This window comes from Oncorhynchus masou, chromosome 13 (genome assembly GCF_036934945.1).
Source record: "Oncorhynchus masou masou isolate Uvic2021 chromosome 13, UVic_Omas_1.1, whole genome shotgun sequence".
Lineage (NCBI taxonomy): Eukaryota > Metazoa > Chordata > Actinopteri > Salmoniformes > Salmonidae > Oncorhynchus > Oncorhynchus masou.
Window position 1 is genome coordinate 73,836,115 of NC_088224.1, and position 15,976 is coordinate 73,852,090.

Consider the following 15,976-nt stretch of genomic DNA (forward strand, 5'->3'; position numbering starts at 1 on the left):
TGCTCTCAAGCTTAGCCTTTTCTTAACAACACTGTCATCTCAGATTTTCAAAATATGCTTTTGAACCATAGAAATGGACTAATTTGTGTAAGAGTATGCAAAGCTAGCTTAGCATTTTGAGTAGCATTTAGCACGCAACATTTTCACAAAAACCAGATAACCAAATAAATAAAATCATTTACCTTTGAAGAGCTTCAGATGTTTTCAATGAGGAGACTCTCAGTTACATACCAAATGCGCAGTTTTTCCTGAAAGCGTCTATGTGTAGGAGAAATCGTTCCGTTTTGTACATCGCATCTGGCTACCGAAACAAACCGAAAATTCAGTCACCTACAACGTCAAACTTTTTCCGAATTAACTCCATAATATCGACCGAAACATGGCAAACGTTGTTTGGAATCAATCCTCAAGGTGTTTTTTCACATATCTCTTCATTGATATATCGTTCGTGGAAGCTTGCATTCTTCTCTAAATTCCATGGAAAAATACTTGTAGCTGACTTTTGCGCACCAATTTCGGCGCAGGACACCGGGCGGACACCTGGTAAATGTGGTCTCTTATGGTCAATCTTCCAATGATATGCCTACAAATACGTCACAATACTGCAGACACCTTGGGGAAACGACAGAAAGGGCAGACTTACTCCTCTCGCATTCACAGCCATATAAGGAGACAATGGAAAACAGAGCCTCAAAAATCCTGCTCATTTCCTGGATGCCGTCTCATCTTGGTTTTGCCTGAAGCTCACGTTCTAGGGCACGCACAGAAAATATCTTGGTAGTTCTGGACACGTCAGAGTGTTTTCTTTCGAAAGCTATCAATTATATGCATAGTCGAGCATCTTTTTGTGACAAAATATCTTGTTTAAAACGGGAACGTTTTTCATCCAAAAATGAAATAGCGCCCCCATAGCATCAAGAGGTTAAAAGTAACTTCCTCACCATCTTAGATAAGCATGCTCCTTTCAAAAAATGCAGAACTAAGAACTGATATAGCCCTTGATTCACTCCAGACTTGACTGCCCTCGACCAGCACAAAAACATCCTGTGGCGGACTGCAATAGCATCGAATAGTCCCCGCGATATGCAACTGTTCAGGGAAGTCAGGAACCAATACACGCAGTCAGTCAGGAAAGCAAAGGCCAGCTTTTTCAAGCAGAAATGTGCATCCTGTAGCTCTAACTCCAAAAAGTTCTGGGACACTGTAAAGTCCATGGAGAACAAGAGCACCCCCCCCCCTGCAGCTACTCGCCCAAGCCTCCCCAGCTTCTCCTTTACTAAATCCAGATAGCAGATGTTCTGAAAGAGCTGCAAAACCTGGACCCATACAAATCAGCTGGGCTTGACAATCTGGACCCTCTATTTCTGAATCTCTCTGCCGCCATTGTCGCAACCCCTATTACCAGCCTGTTCAACCTCTCTTTCGTATCGTCTGAGATCCCCAAGGATTGGAAAGCTGCCGCGGTCATCCCCCTCTTCAAAGGGGGAGACACCCTGGACCCAAAATGTTACAGACCTATATCCATCCTTCCCTGCCTTTCTAAAGTCTTCAAACACCAAGTGAACAAACAGATCACAGACCATTTTGAATCCTACCGTACCTTCTCCACTATGCAATCCGGTTTCCGAGCTGGTCACGTGTGCACCTCAGCCACGCTCAAGGTCCTAAACAATATCATAACCGCCATTGATAAAAGACAGTACTGTGCAGTCGTCTTCATCGACCTGGCCAAGGCTTTTGACTCTGTCAATCACCAAATTCTTATTGGCAGACTCAGTAGCCTCGGTTTTTCTTATGACTGCCTTGCCTGGTTCACCAACTACTTTGCAGACAGAGTTCAGTGTGTCAAATCGGCGGGCATGTTGTCCGGTCCTCTGGCAGTCTCTATGGGGGTGCCACATGGTTCAATTCTCGAGCCGACACTTTTCTCTGTATATATCAATGATGTTGCTCTTGCTGCAGGCGATTCCCTGATCCACATTCTGGCCCTTCCTTGGACACTGTGCTATCTAACCTCCAAACGAGCTTCAATGCAATACAACACTCCTTCCGTGGCCTCCAACTGCTCTTAAACGCTAGTAAAACCAAAAGCATGCTTTTCAACTTTTCGCTGCCTGCACCCGCACGCCGACTAGCATCACCACCCTGGATGGTTCCGACCTAGAATATGTGGACATCTATAAGTACCTAGGTGTCTTGCTAGACTGTAAACTCTCATTCCAGACTCATATCAAACATCGGCAAACTTACCCTAGTTACCCTGACTATCCTACCAATCCTCGACTTCGGCGATGTCATCTACAAAACAGCTTCCAGTACTCTACTCAGCAAACTGGATGCAGGTTATCACAGTGCCATCCGTTTTGTTACTAAAGCACCTTATACCACCCACCACTGCGACCTGTATGCTCTAGTCGGCTGGCCCTCGCTACATATTCATCTCCAGACCTACTGGCTCCAGGTCATCTACAAGTCTATGCTAGGTAAAGCTCCGCCTTATCTCAGTTCACTGGTCACGATGGCAACACCCACCCATAGCACGTGCTCCAGCAGGTGTATCTCACTGATCATCCCTAAAGCCAACACCTCATTTGGCCGCCTTTCCTTCCAGTTCTCTGCTGCCTGTGACTGAAACAAATTGCAAAAATTGCTGAAGTTGGAGACTTTTATCTCCCTCACCAACTTTAAACATCTGCTATCTGAGCAGCTAACCGATCGCTGCAGCTGTACATAGTACATCGGTAAATAGCCCACCCAATTTACCTACCTCATCCCCATACTGTTTTTATATATTTACTTTTTTGCTCTTTTGCACACCAGTATCTCTTCTACCTGCACATGACCATCTGATTGTTTATCACTCCAGTGTTAATCTGCTAAATTGTAACTATTCGCCTACCTCCTCATGCCTTTTGCACACAATGTATATAGACTCTTTCTTTTTTTCTACTATGTTATTGACTTTTTTATTGTTTACTCCATGTGTAACTCTGTGTTGTTGTCTGTTCACACTGCTATGCTTTATCTTGGCCAGGTCTAAGTTGTAAATGAGAACTTGTTCTCAACTAGCCTACCTGGTTAAATAAAGGTGAAAAAAAGTAATTTTTTCAACAATTGTTTAAAGACAGATTATTTCACTGTATCACAATTCCAGTGGGTCAGAAGTTTACATACACTAAGTTGACTGTGCCTTTAAACAGCTTGGAAAATTCTGTCATGGCTTTAGAAGCTTCTGATAGGCTAATTGACATCATTTGAGTCAATTGGAGGTGGCCCTGTAGATGTATTTCAAGGCCTACCTTCAAACAGTGCCTCTTTGCTTGACATCATGGAAAAATAAATATACCAAGACCTAGGAAAACAATTGTAGACCTCCACAAATCTGGTTCATTCTTGGGAGCAATTTCCAAACACATGAAGGTACCACTTTCATCTGTACAAACAATAGTATGCAAGTATTAACACCAGGTGACCACGCAGCCGTCATACTGCTGAGGAAGGAGACTTTGGTGCGATTATTGCAAATCAATCCCAGAATAACAGCAAAGGACCTTGTGAAGATGCTGGATAAAACAGGCACAAAAGTATCAATATCCACAGTAAAACGAGTCCTACATCGACATAACCTGAAAGGCCACTCAACAAGGAAGAAGCCACTGCTCCAAAGCGCCATAAAAAAGGCCAGACTTCGGTTTGCAACTGCACATAGGGACAAAGATTGTACTTTTTGGAGAAATGTCCTCTTGTCTGATGAAACAAAAATAGAACTGTTTGGCCATAATGACCATCATTATGTTTGGAGGAAAAAGGGGGAGGCTTGCAAGCCGAAGAACACCATCCCAACCGTGAAGCAGGTTGGTGGCAGCATCATGTTGCAGGAGGGACTGGTGTACTTCACAAAATAGATGGCATCATGAGGACAGAAAATTACGTGGATATATTGAAGCAACATCTCAAGACATCAGTCAGGAAGTTAAAGCTTGTTCGCAAATGGGTCTTCCAAATGGACAATGACCCCAAGCATACTTCCAAAGTTGTGGCAAAATGTCTTAAGGACAACAAAGTCAAGGTATTTGAGTGGCCATCACAAAGCCCTAACCTCAATCCTATAGAACATTTGTGGTCAGAACTGAAAAAGCATGTGCGAGCAAGGAAGCCTACAAACCTGATTCTCTTACACCAGCTCTGTCAGGAGAAATAGGCAAAAATTCATCTGATTTATTGTGGGAAGCTTGTGGAAGGCTACCCGAAACGTTTGACCCAAGTTAAACAATTTCAAGGCAATGCTACCAAATAATAATTGAGTGTATGTAAACTTCTGACCCACTGGGAATGTGATGAAAGAAATAAAAGCTTAAATAAATCCTTCTCTCTACTATTATTCTGACATTTCACATTCTTAAAATTAAGTGGTGATTCGAACTGACCTAAGACAGGGAATTTTTATGAGGATTACATTTCAGGAATTGTGAAAAACGTAGTTTAACTGTATTTGGCTAAGGTATATGTAAGCTTCCGACTTCAACTGTATATTGTTTCCTGCACGTTGGCTACACGGTTGCACGTCAATCGTCTATTTAATCTTTCCAAATGTCAAAATGACTGGTTTCATATCCTCATTACAATCTCAACCACACTTGCTGATGTGTGTTCTGAAATATTTGATCTCGGCAATGTTTATGAAAGGAGCCTGTTGCAAAGAAGGGGGTCGAGTGATAAATGGCAGATATGTGAGAGCAGAACTAATAAACGGGTTCTGCCCGATCACTAAAATGGCCACCCCTGTCAGAACTACAGATCACAAAATGGCCGACCACCAAAAGTCCCAGAAGCAAGGGGGACCCTCAGAAGGTGGAGCCGACCCACAGATAAAGGGTCAAGAAAAACCAGGAAGAGAGGGAGAGAGTGCTGGAAGGATCTATGAACAATAGAGAAAGAGACAATAGAGATTGGCTGGATTTACCGTGTATGAGCTGGACTGTTTTGGATTTACCTGTTGGCGTTTGGACCTGAACCTACCGAGAACCCAATTTGTGTACCGAACCCTGCTATCCTTGACCTCGCCTACGGCCTGGGTGGACCAGGATGGGGAAACAAACACACAGGTACTGTCCTGTTCGAAAGAACTCTCATTCTTGGGTGATTTGGTGACAGTTTACCACTTAGTTTGTGACAAACACTCCTAACCTTGAAGAGGTTTGCCACAGAGCCATATAAACTTAGCCATTAATTTCTGTCTAATGTGCTGGGAGTATGTTGATATTATGTAACACATTCTTGTCTCACAGTTTATTCATGAACCTGGACATATTTACTAAATGCTATCCTTACCGGCAACCTAATACATTGGACTAAATTCAACATGTTATCCTTATGCATACAGTTTTGTACAGCTTTGCATAACCTTTATTGCATTTTGGACAAAAACATTTGAATTCCCATGGATTCACTAGCATCCGAGCCAGGTATTTGCTTTCTCAGTTCCAACAACTTGTTTCTGGGTATAATCGTACTTGTACACGTGTGGTCCAACGAAGAAGTAGATGACACCTAGGATGAACAAAAATTGAACAATTAGAAAGAGTTTTACAAAATTAAATGTTCAAATTGAGCCTGCATGGTCTTTGTTGTCGTGATGTAAAAGTAGCTAACCATCTTTGTAGACAGCAGCATCGATAGTAGTATTGAGCCCTTGGAAATCATCACTGATGTACTGTGGGTATCCAGCATCCATAACTCTTCGGTTTTCATTATAACTGAAAAAACGTCCACAATACAGTTTCTCTGCAATATATTCAATATGCTATAATGATATTTTGTACTTTAGGCTAATGACTGTACACTGGTGATGTTTCAGAATGCCAGGCTCACCTGTAGTAAATGTCGTGAATGAAGAACAGCGTGCGTCCTGTTTTGACGATGTGTACCGCTGCGTCTACTTCCTGAACCCATGGTGGGAAGCCAAAGTTGCTGATGGGTTTAGGTTTGCCTTTCACAATGGAACCCTTCACCGTCCAGTACATGGATTCTGGAACAAACAGAGGATTGCTCATAGATTGAAAGGAAACACTGTGTAGAGATATGTTTAACCTTTTATTCAATAATGAATAATGCAAGTCTTGGCGATATAGGCTCTGCTCCTTCAGGGTAGCTCACTGCCCAAGCAAAGCGTCAATATATAAAAGGACTTAGAAGCAGTGAAGTACGGTAGACTATACCAATCCCCCAGCAGGAAACAGAACCTAACAGGTGGGGTCTGGGGTGGTGGTGGGAGCAAAAGAAGGATACACATACTAGCAATTGCAGAAAGCGTCAGCAGGGTGTCTGAGCAGAATCGGTCAGCTGAAATAGGCCGCCAAATAAGGTAGGTGTGATTGATACACTTCACTTTTTTCTCAGAAAATGAGTCCTATCATTCGTTACACATGGTTAACCATGATAGGTAGTATGGTAGGAGATGTCTGTACCATGAATCAGGTAAGCAGTGGATCGCCGAGGGACCCAGAAGGCAGCATCAATTTTGGATTCAATCTTTGGCATGAAGTTGTTGATAGGACCTTCTTTTATATCATATTGCTGGTTGTGCTTGATCCATAGATACCTCCAGAAGGGGGGGGGGGGAAACATGACATTTGGAACCCCAGATTTGTTTGCTTTTCATTCATCAATACTATTGGCATTTCAACAGGGTGGATGGACATACTTGTCTTTGAAAAAGAAGGTGGCATCCCCCAGGGTGGAGACAGCATCAAAGGACAGGTCAGCTGAACATTTGTTCTGCATCATCAGAGGGAAGTGGGAACCCAGGAACCAGGGGTTGTAAAGTGGATTCCAGCCATGTCTGGAGTAGTGATATGGCTGACTGTTTTTTGGACCTAAGGCACACCAAAATAAACATTTAGTCTGTGTCTGAAATTGCTATTCCTATGTATACACTATGCATTACAGTGCACAACTTTTAACAAGGGCCAAAGGCCCGTTACTGTATGATCTTATCCTACATTCAGAATTTGAATTTGTTGAATGTTCTCCTCCTTACCGTAAAGTGAGTTGATTATTGCTATGTCCTCTTTGGAGAGCAGGTTGTGTGAACTGCGACTGGATTTGTATGTAGGATACATCAGTGACTCTGGGTTTTGGGAGTGCTTTAAGCCTAAAGAATGACCAAACTCATGGGCTGCCACTAGATACAGGTTGAACCCTGAAATCACACAAACAGGAACATGCGCAATCAGTTTATTTGGTCATTCTCTCTTGTTTAAAAAAAGTAAACTACTGATCAGTACATCTAAAAAATAATTCAAATGATTCTGTAAAATAAAAATGGATACCCTTTGACCCTGCCGTCCAAGTTTCATCGTCGTCAAAGTGGGCATCGCCTCCAATTCCCTCTCCAGGGCCAAAGGCATGTGCCAAAGTGCCCTTAGACCCATCAAACGGGTAGGCATCACCGTGCTCTTTATGTCCCAGAGGTTAGAGAAAACACACAACAAAATGTCAGAGTCAAAGCAATTGTTTTGGAGCTGAGTATTAGGAGCATCAAACAGTAAGCTAAATGTCTATTATTGATTCATAAAGTATCTGTAAATCTATAAACAGTCAATAAAATATATAGACTCTTTATAAAGTATACCTTAACGTAAAGTGTTATCTAGAAAGACCACGATAGGTGTTACCCACCAAAGGTAGAAAACTCCACCATGATGTCGGCCCTCTGTGTGCGTGACCTGACAAAGGTCAGAGTGCTGGCTCTGGCCCAGACGCTGAGCGCCGACTCGATCAGAGAGTCCACCGTGCTGTGAGGCATATCACTGGTGTACCTGCCAATGCTGCAAGATCAAACAATTACATTTAAAAAATTTAAAAGACTGTTATCTTGGGACTGGGGGGCAGTATTGAGTAGCTTGGATAAAATGTTGCCTAGAGTAAACTGCCTGCTATTCAGGCCCAAAAGCTAGAAAATTCATATAATTAGTAGATTTGGATAGAAAACACTCTGTTTCAAACAGTTTTTAAAACTGTTTGAATGATGTCTGTGAGTATAACGGAACTCATATGGCAGGCAAAAACCTGAGAAAAAATCCAACCAGGGAGTGGGAAATCTGAGGTTTATAGTTTTTGAAGTCATTGCCTATTGCATATGCAGTGTCTATGGGGTCATATTGCACTTCCTATGGCTTCCACTGGATGTCAACAGTCTTTAGAACCTTGTTTGAGGCTTCTACTGTGAAGGAGGAGAGAATGAGAGCTGTTTGAGCCAGAGGTCTGGCAGAGTGCCATAAGCTGATTACGCGCTCGCCTGTGAGAGGTAGCTGCATTCCATTGCATTTCTAAAGACAAAGGAATTCTCCGGTTGGAACATTATTGAAGATTTATGTTATAAACATCCTAAAGATTGATTCTATACATTGTTTGACATGTTTCTACGAACTGTAGTATAACTTTTTTGACATTTCGTCTGAACAAGTGATCGTGCATTATGCATTTGGATTACTGGGCTAAACGCGCAAACAAAAAGAAGGTATTTGGATATAAATGATGGACTTTATCAAACAAAACAAACATTTACTGTGGAACGGATTCCTGGGAGTGCATTCCGATCAAGATCATCAAAGGTAAGTTAATATTTATAACGGTATTTCTGACTTTTCTGACACCTCTCCTTCTTTGGAAAATGGCTGGATGTTTTTCTGTGACTAGCACTGACCTAACATAATCGCAAGGTGTGCTTTCGCCGTAAAGCCATTTTGGAATCTGACACAGCGGTTGCATTAAGGAGAAGTTTATCTATATTTCCATGCATAACACTTGTATCTTTTATCAATGTTTATTACGAGTATTTCTGTAATTTGATGTGGCTCTCTTTTTTTTACCTTTATTTTACTAGGCAAGTCAGTTAAGAACAAATTCTTATTTTCAATGACGGCCTAGGAACAGTGGGTTAACTGCCTGTTCAGGGGCAGAACGACAGATTTGTACCTTGTCAGCTCGTGGGTTTGAGCTTGCAACCTTTCGGTTACTAGTCCAACGCTCTAACCACTAGGCTACCCTGCCGCCCCGCTCTGCACTTTCACCGGATGTTTGTTTGAGACAATGCATTTCTGATCATAACACACCAATTTCAAATGAGGTTTTTGGACATAAAGATGAACTTTATTGAACAAAACACACATTTATTTTGTAACATGAAGTCCTGTGAGTGCCATCTGATGAAGATCATCAAAGGTTAGTGATTCATTTAAGCGCTATTTCTGATTTTTGTGAGCCCTCTCCTTGGCTGGAAAATGGCTGTGTGGTTTTCTGTGGCTAGGCGCTGACCTAACGTAATCGATGGGTGTGCTTTCACCGTAAAGCCTATTTGAAATCAGACGCTGTGGCTGGATTTACAAGAAGTGTGTCTTTAAAATGGTGTAAAATACTTGTATGTTTGAGGAATTTTAATTATGGGATTTCTGTTTTGAATTTGGCGCCCTGCAATTTCATTGGCTGTTGGCGAGGTGGGACGCTACCGTCCCACATATCCCAGAAAAGTTATCCAGAGCTACTTACAGGAGCAATTAGAGTTAAGTGCCTTGCTCAAAGGCACATTGGCAGATATTTTACCTAGTCGGCTCGGGACTTGAACCAGCAACCTTTTGGTTACTGGCCCAATGCTCTTAACCACTCCACTGCTACAGCCTCCGGTGAGCTAATACACAAATCCTGTGATAATATCATGCCTCCCAGGTGCCATGGATCTAATTTCAGAAGAATAGGGAAAGGGGGATACCTAGTCAGTAGTACAACTGAATGGATTCAACTGAAGTGTGTCTTCCGCATTTAACCCAACCCCTAACTGTTACCTGTAGGTGATGACGTTCTTGTTCCAGCGGTTGACTCGGTTGTTGTGACTGTAGTCCTCTACATCAGAGACCCCACAGCGAGGGGTACTCATCACCTCCAGGGTCTCAGAGTCCAGACTGCCTGTGGTGTTGAGGCCAAAGAAGCTCTGCATGTCCTTCACCTTGGAGGTGAACGAGGGCAGGTACCTCTTGATCCGAGCCAAAGGTTGCTCTTTCTTCAGGTTGTAATAATGCCAGAGGTACTCCTGAGAACAGATGAAAGCTTCTGTAGTGTCTCACTATCATATATCGTAACATCTTAAATCAATATTATGCAGACTGAGTAAGGACTCAATCACTTTGTTACAACTTCTTGTTGGAAACACTAGACATGCGGAAATACTGTAGCAAGGACAAACTTTATAGGGAATTGGAGGCAAAGGGCTCATATTATTTTCCCCATTCTTTCTAGATCTGATATTCTTGTACAACTGTTGCGTGAGACTTGGCATATTAGAAACATTAATGCTCAAACACAATTTTAGGTCTGTGGTTCAGCAATAATGCATAGTTTGCTCAAATCCATAAAATAAATATAGCATTTGTTCAGACGCAACCTTGAAATAATCACAACTATCCTGCAGTTTAATGGTCCCGCAGTGCATATCACATTTACATTCTAAATTAAACACAGATTTATTTTTGGAGCCTTGCCAATCTTGGAACATATACTGTGCTTGATTGTGAAGGCATGTACATTCTGAGGTAATTGTGTTTAGCTCCGCCTCCCACCCATGACAACAACAAAAAAGGTTTAAAAAATATTCTCAATATCTCACACAGTGTCATTACAGTATTTTGGGGGGGATTTTATTAGGATCACCATTAGCCTACGGCAATGGTGACAGCTAGTCTTACTGGGGTTCAACACATAACGAAAAATACATTACAGACAAAAGACTACAATTTACATATATTTAAAAACATTGACATGCGTGTGTGTGTGTGTTCATCTATCAGTTACACGTCAGTACATACACACAAAGGTAGGTTGCATGGGGGAGAGGCATTGTGCCTGAGGTGTTGCTTTATTTGTTTTTTTGAAACCAGGTTTGCCGTTCACTTTCACTATATGAGATAAAGGGAGTTCTATGCAATCATGGTTCTGTATAATACTGTATGTTTCCTTGAATTTGTTTTGGATCTGGGTACTGTGAACAGATCTGTGTAAGTTTGTTTTGGATCTGGGTACTGTGAACAGATATGTGTAAGTTCAATATTCAAGCAATTCGGAATTTCCAACACATTGTTTCTTATAAAAACAAGAAGCAATGTGGTAAATCTTTCCACAATTCTTAGCCAAGAGAGACTGGCATGCATAGTATTGATATTAGCCCTCTGACTACAATGAAGAGCAAAACGTACCGCTCTCTTCTGGGCCAGCTGTAGATTAACTAGGTCTTTCTTTGCAACACTTGACCATATGACTAGACAATAATCAAGATAAGATAAAACTACAGCTGTCACACTCGTCGTAATGAGTAGACCAAGGTGCAGCGTGAGTAGAGTTCCACATATTTTAATAAACTCAAACTCACCAAAACAATAAAACACAAACGAAACATGAAGCTACTGGTGTGCCCTCAGGCAACTAAATGTAGACAAGATCCCCACAAACACAATAAGGATGATGGCTACCTAAATATGATCCCCAATCAGCGACAACGATAAACAGCTGCCTCTGATTGGGAACTATAACTATACCATAGAAATACGTTTCACCTAGATGACCCACCCAAGTCACTATCACGCCCCAACTAACACAGAGAATAAACAGCTTACTATGGTCATGGTGTGACAGTACCCCCCCCAAAGGTGCGGACTCCGACCGCAAAACCTGACTCAATTGGGGAGGGTCCGGGTGGGCATCTATGATGGATGACACAGGGCGTTGGGCTGCTCCAGTGCGGGGCGCATCGCTGGAAGCTCCAGACCATGGATCGTCGCTGGAGGCTCCAGACTGTGGATCGTCGCCGGGGGAACCGGACCATAGATCGTCGCAGGAGGCTCTGGACTGAGAACCCCTGCTGAAGGCTCTGGACCGCCATCCGTCGCTGGAGGCTCCGGACCACCGACCATCGCTGGAGGCTCCAGACCGCAGACCATCACTGGAGGCTCCGGACTGGGAACTGTTGCCGGAAGCTCCGGACTGGGGAGTGCGGGGAGGAGGCACAGGGCGAGTGCAGGGCGAGTGCTGGGAGGAGGCACAGGACATGCTGGACTGTGGAGGCGCACTGGAGGCCTGATGCGTGGGACCGGTACAGGTGGCACCGGGCTGATGACACGCACCTCGGGCGAGTGCAGGGAGGAGGCACAGGACGCACTGGACTTTGGCGGCGCACTGGAGGTCTAGAGCGCAGAGCTGGCACAACCCTTCCTGACTGGATGCTCACTCCAGCCCGGCAAGTCCAGAAGCTGTCACTGGAAGCATTGGGCTGTGACAGTGCACTGGCGACACAGTGTGTAGAACCACCGCAGGATATCCTGGACCGAGGAGACGTACTGGAGATCAGGAGCGCTGAGCCGGCACAATCCATCCTGGCTGAATGCTCACTCTAGCACGGTAACTGCGGGAAGCCGGAGCAGAGTGCACCGGGCTGTGAATGCGCACTGGAGACACCGTGTGCATCACTGCAAAACACGGTGCCTGACCAGTCACACCTTCCCCACGGTAAGCACGGGGAGTTGGCTCAGGTCTAAACCCTGATTCCGCCAATCAAAAACATTTTTGGGGGGCTCCCTCTCGTACTTCCGTCGTTGTTCTAACTCCTCATATCGTCGCCGTGCCGCTCTTGCTGCCTCCGACTGCTCCTTTGGATGGCGATACTCTCCGGCCTGAGTCCAGGGTCCTTCTCCATCCAGGATTGCCTCCCATGTCCATTCCTCCTGGCCACGCTGCTTGGTCCGTTTTTGGTGGGATCTTCTGTCACGCTCGTCGTAATGAGTAGACCAAGGCGCAGCGTGAGCAGAGTTCCACATATTTTAATAAACTGAAACTCATCAAAACAAAACAATAAAGCACAAACAAAACGTGACGCTACTAGTGTGCACTCAGGCAACTAGATGTAGACAAGATCCCACAAACACAATGAGGAAGATGGCTACCTAAATATGATCCCCAATCAGTGACAACGATAAACAGCTGCCTCTGATTGGGAACCATATCATGCCACCATAGAAATACATTTAATCTAGATTACCCACCTAAGTCACTATCACGCCCCAACCAACACAGAGAATAAACAACTTACTATGGTCAGAGCCTGCAGGACTTTTACTTACTAATTATAACATATTGAATGTCGTCCAATGTATTAGGTTGCCTGTAAGGATAACATTTGGGAAATATTTGCTGGTTCATGAATCAAAACTGTGAGATAGGATATTATGTGTTACATAATATCAACACACCCCAGCACATTAGACAGAAATCTTTACAACCATTGAATAAATATGTTTTGGCCATGACAGTTTACAATCTAAGTTAATACCAATTAATTTAGTCTCCTCAATTAGTTCAACAGCCACACCATTCATTGACAGATTCATCTGAGGTCAAGAACTTAGGGAATGATTTGTACCAAATACATTGCTCTTAGTTTTAGAGATGTTCAGGACCAGTTTATTAATTAATGGCCACCCATTCTAAAACTGACTGCAACTCTTTGTTTAGGGTTTCACTAGCTGTCGTTGCTGACAAGTATAGGGTTGAATTATCAGTAAACATGGACACACAGGCTTTGTTTAATGCCAGTGGCAGGTCATTGGTAAAAATAGAAAAGAGTAGAGGCCCAAGAGAGCTGCCCTGCAGAACACCACACTTTACATGTTCGAAATTAGAGAAGCTTCCAGTAAAGAACACCCTCTCTCTTCAGATAGATAGATAGATAGATAGATAGATAGATAGATAGATAGATAGATAGATAGATAGATAGATCTGAATCCACAATATGGCAGAGGTTGAAAAGCCATAACACATGTTTTTTCAACAACAGGTCATGGTAAATAATATCAAAGATTGGACTGAAAACTAACAGTACATCTACCACAATCTTCTTATTATCAATTTCTTTCAACCAATTATAAGTAATTTGTGTCAGTGTAGTACACGTTGAGTGCCCTTCTCTATAAGCATGCTGAAAGGCTGTTAATTTGTTTAGATAGAAATAGTGAGGCATTTGGTCAAACACAATTTGATAAGAGCTGGCAGCAAACTGATATGTCAGCTATTAGAACCAGTAAAGGCAGCTTTACCATTCTTGGGTAGAGGAATGACTTTGGCTTCCCTCCAGGCCTGCTACTTTTCTGTAGGCTCAGATTAAATATATGACAGATAGGAGTGACTAATACTGGCTATAGATTCAGTTACCATCCTCAGTAGCTTTCCATTTAAGTTTAAGTGATTTGAATCAATGAAAGAATGAGGTGAATTTATCTTTCTGCACAAATTTATTTTCTGTCATTGTTTATATCATTGATCTTGGCTTCATAATACAGATTATTATTAGTTTTGAGTTTAGTCACATAATTTCTCAATTTGTAGAAAGTCAGCCAGTCAGATGTGCAGCCAGACTCCATTTGCCTCATCTCTTTCAACCAAAAGTTTTTCAATTCCTTATCAATTCATAGAGCCTTAACAGTTCTAACAGACAGTTTCTTAACAGGTGCATGTTTATCAATAATTGTAAAATCTAATACACAATTTTATACACTATCTTTTGGAGCCTTTACTTTCTGGGATATAGCCACTATATTGTGATCACTGCATCCAATGAGTACAGATACATCTTTAGAAAAAAGTTCTAAAGTATTTGTAAAAATGTGATCAATACATGTGGATGATGTCGTTTTTCCACATCCACAGTCATCCACCGTCAAATGTTAACATGTTATTTAAAAAGTGCATTTTTACGTACAGTAAACAATGTAACATGCAGTCCTTGTAAAATGTCTGTAATTTTGTAATTTAACTCATTAAATTATACACTTACTGTGGCCAGCTTTAGGTCCTCTTGGGTCTGTCCTGTGAGGAGTGCCGTGACCTCTTCTTCAGGAATAGATGTAGGAGCTGTAGAACATGGACCAGGCAGAACCAAGACCAGAACACAGGTCCAACAGAACAGAAGATGCATTTCTAATAGTAACCACACAGGATTGAAGTGGGGCTAGTTTGCATAGAGTAGCAAGTGCTGGTCAATGGGAAAGCCTTTTAACTGGTTATTATGAGTCATACACACTCTGCCAAAGCCATGGAAGCCTCAAACAGCAGTATGGAAATAGGGAGGGGTTTAGTTAGAGCAAAGGGAGAGACAAAATGCATAAAAAAATCATATCAAATGTAATATTTCATTGACGTTGTTATATAGTATGATAGTACAGTATGAAATGTTTTCCTTTGACTATTGAAATTGATATTAAAAGGATATATCTTAATGATATTCTCTGTCAAGCTGTGTCCATGACTCTGTGCTGATGTTGTGACATGGATAAGTCCCTAAGACCCAAGTTTCTGTTGACAGTTAGTGAAATAAGTTGTTAACCCAGAGAAATGATGAAACTGATGCAGTAGTGAAGAAAACAGATTTCTTTTCACAATTAGCCTATGATCTGCAAAATATATTTGTCAGTACACGGAAATAATTATTTTCTTCCAAAATCAAATTATAAACATTTGTCATTTCATCATTTCTGGTAGCTACCTTCACTTTGTATTGCATGTGAACTGACACAACCAATATAGCTATGCTGTCCACCAACGCATTCCAGTGTCTCCTGAAATACATTTAAAAGTTAACTGTTGTCCTAATTTAGCAAATCCATTTAACTCATTTCTATGAAGAGCATCTAAAAAGGAACTCAAACTGGCTGTAATTGTAACTGTTGCAACTGTGGTTGGCTTTGGGCCTTTGATAAAGACAATGGCTGCCAGCCAGGATGCCTGCAGTAGGCCTGGTGGTTCTATGGCAAATTCAGGCTACAATTAGGCTTGATTGGGTGCTTCTGAGCTCAGATTTATAGCATCAGCAACATTCCACTGCTTGGCAGCATCCTCATTCTACATGGATTTTTCTCTGCCCTCCGTAGCAGGACTGCAG

General features: G+C 42.4%; 1 protein-coding gene across 1 annotated transcript; it reads right to left on the reverse strand.

Moving 5' to 3' along the window:
* Positions 1–5,383: 5,383 nt before the first annotated feature.
* mmp20b (matrix metallopeptidase 20b (enamelysin)) lies at positions 5,384–15,134 on the reverse strand. Its single transcript, XM_064985098.1, has 10 exons — positions 14,873–15,134; positions 9,843–10,087; positions 7,681–7,829; positions 7,332–7,457; positions 7,040–7,201; positions 6,704–6,875; positions 6,468–6,601; positions 5,872–6,028; positions 5,653–5,756; positions 5,384–5,550 (listed from the first exon to the last, which is right to left on the reverse strand). The coding sequence occupies exons 1-10, from the start codon at positions 15,011–15,013 to the stop codon at positions 5,450–5,452; spliced, it is 1,491 nt and encodes a 496-aa protein (XP_064841170.1). The 5' UTR covers positions 15,014–15,134; the 3' UTR covers positions 5,384–5,449.
* Positions 15,135–15,976: the final 842 nt, after the last annotated feature.

Excerpts from the sequence above, each read along its gene's own strand:
- mmp20b (XM_064985098.1), bottom strand. The coding sequence starts at position 15,013 with ATGCATCTTCTGTTCTGTTGGACCTGTGTTCTGGTCTTGGTTCTGCCT. Across the intron at positions 6,602-6,703 it reads ACCTTCTTTTTCAAAGACAA|GTATCTATGGATCAAGCACA; the intron begins GTATGTCCATCC and ends CCCCTTCTGGAG. Across the intron at positions 5,757-5,871 it reads ATTCACGACATTTACTACAG|TTATAATGAAAACCGAAGAG; the intron begins GTGAGCCTGGCA and ends ACGTTTTTTCAG.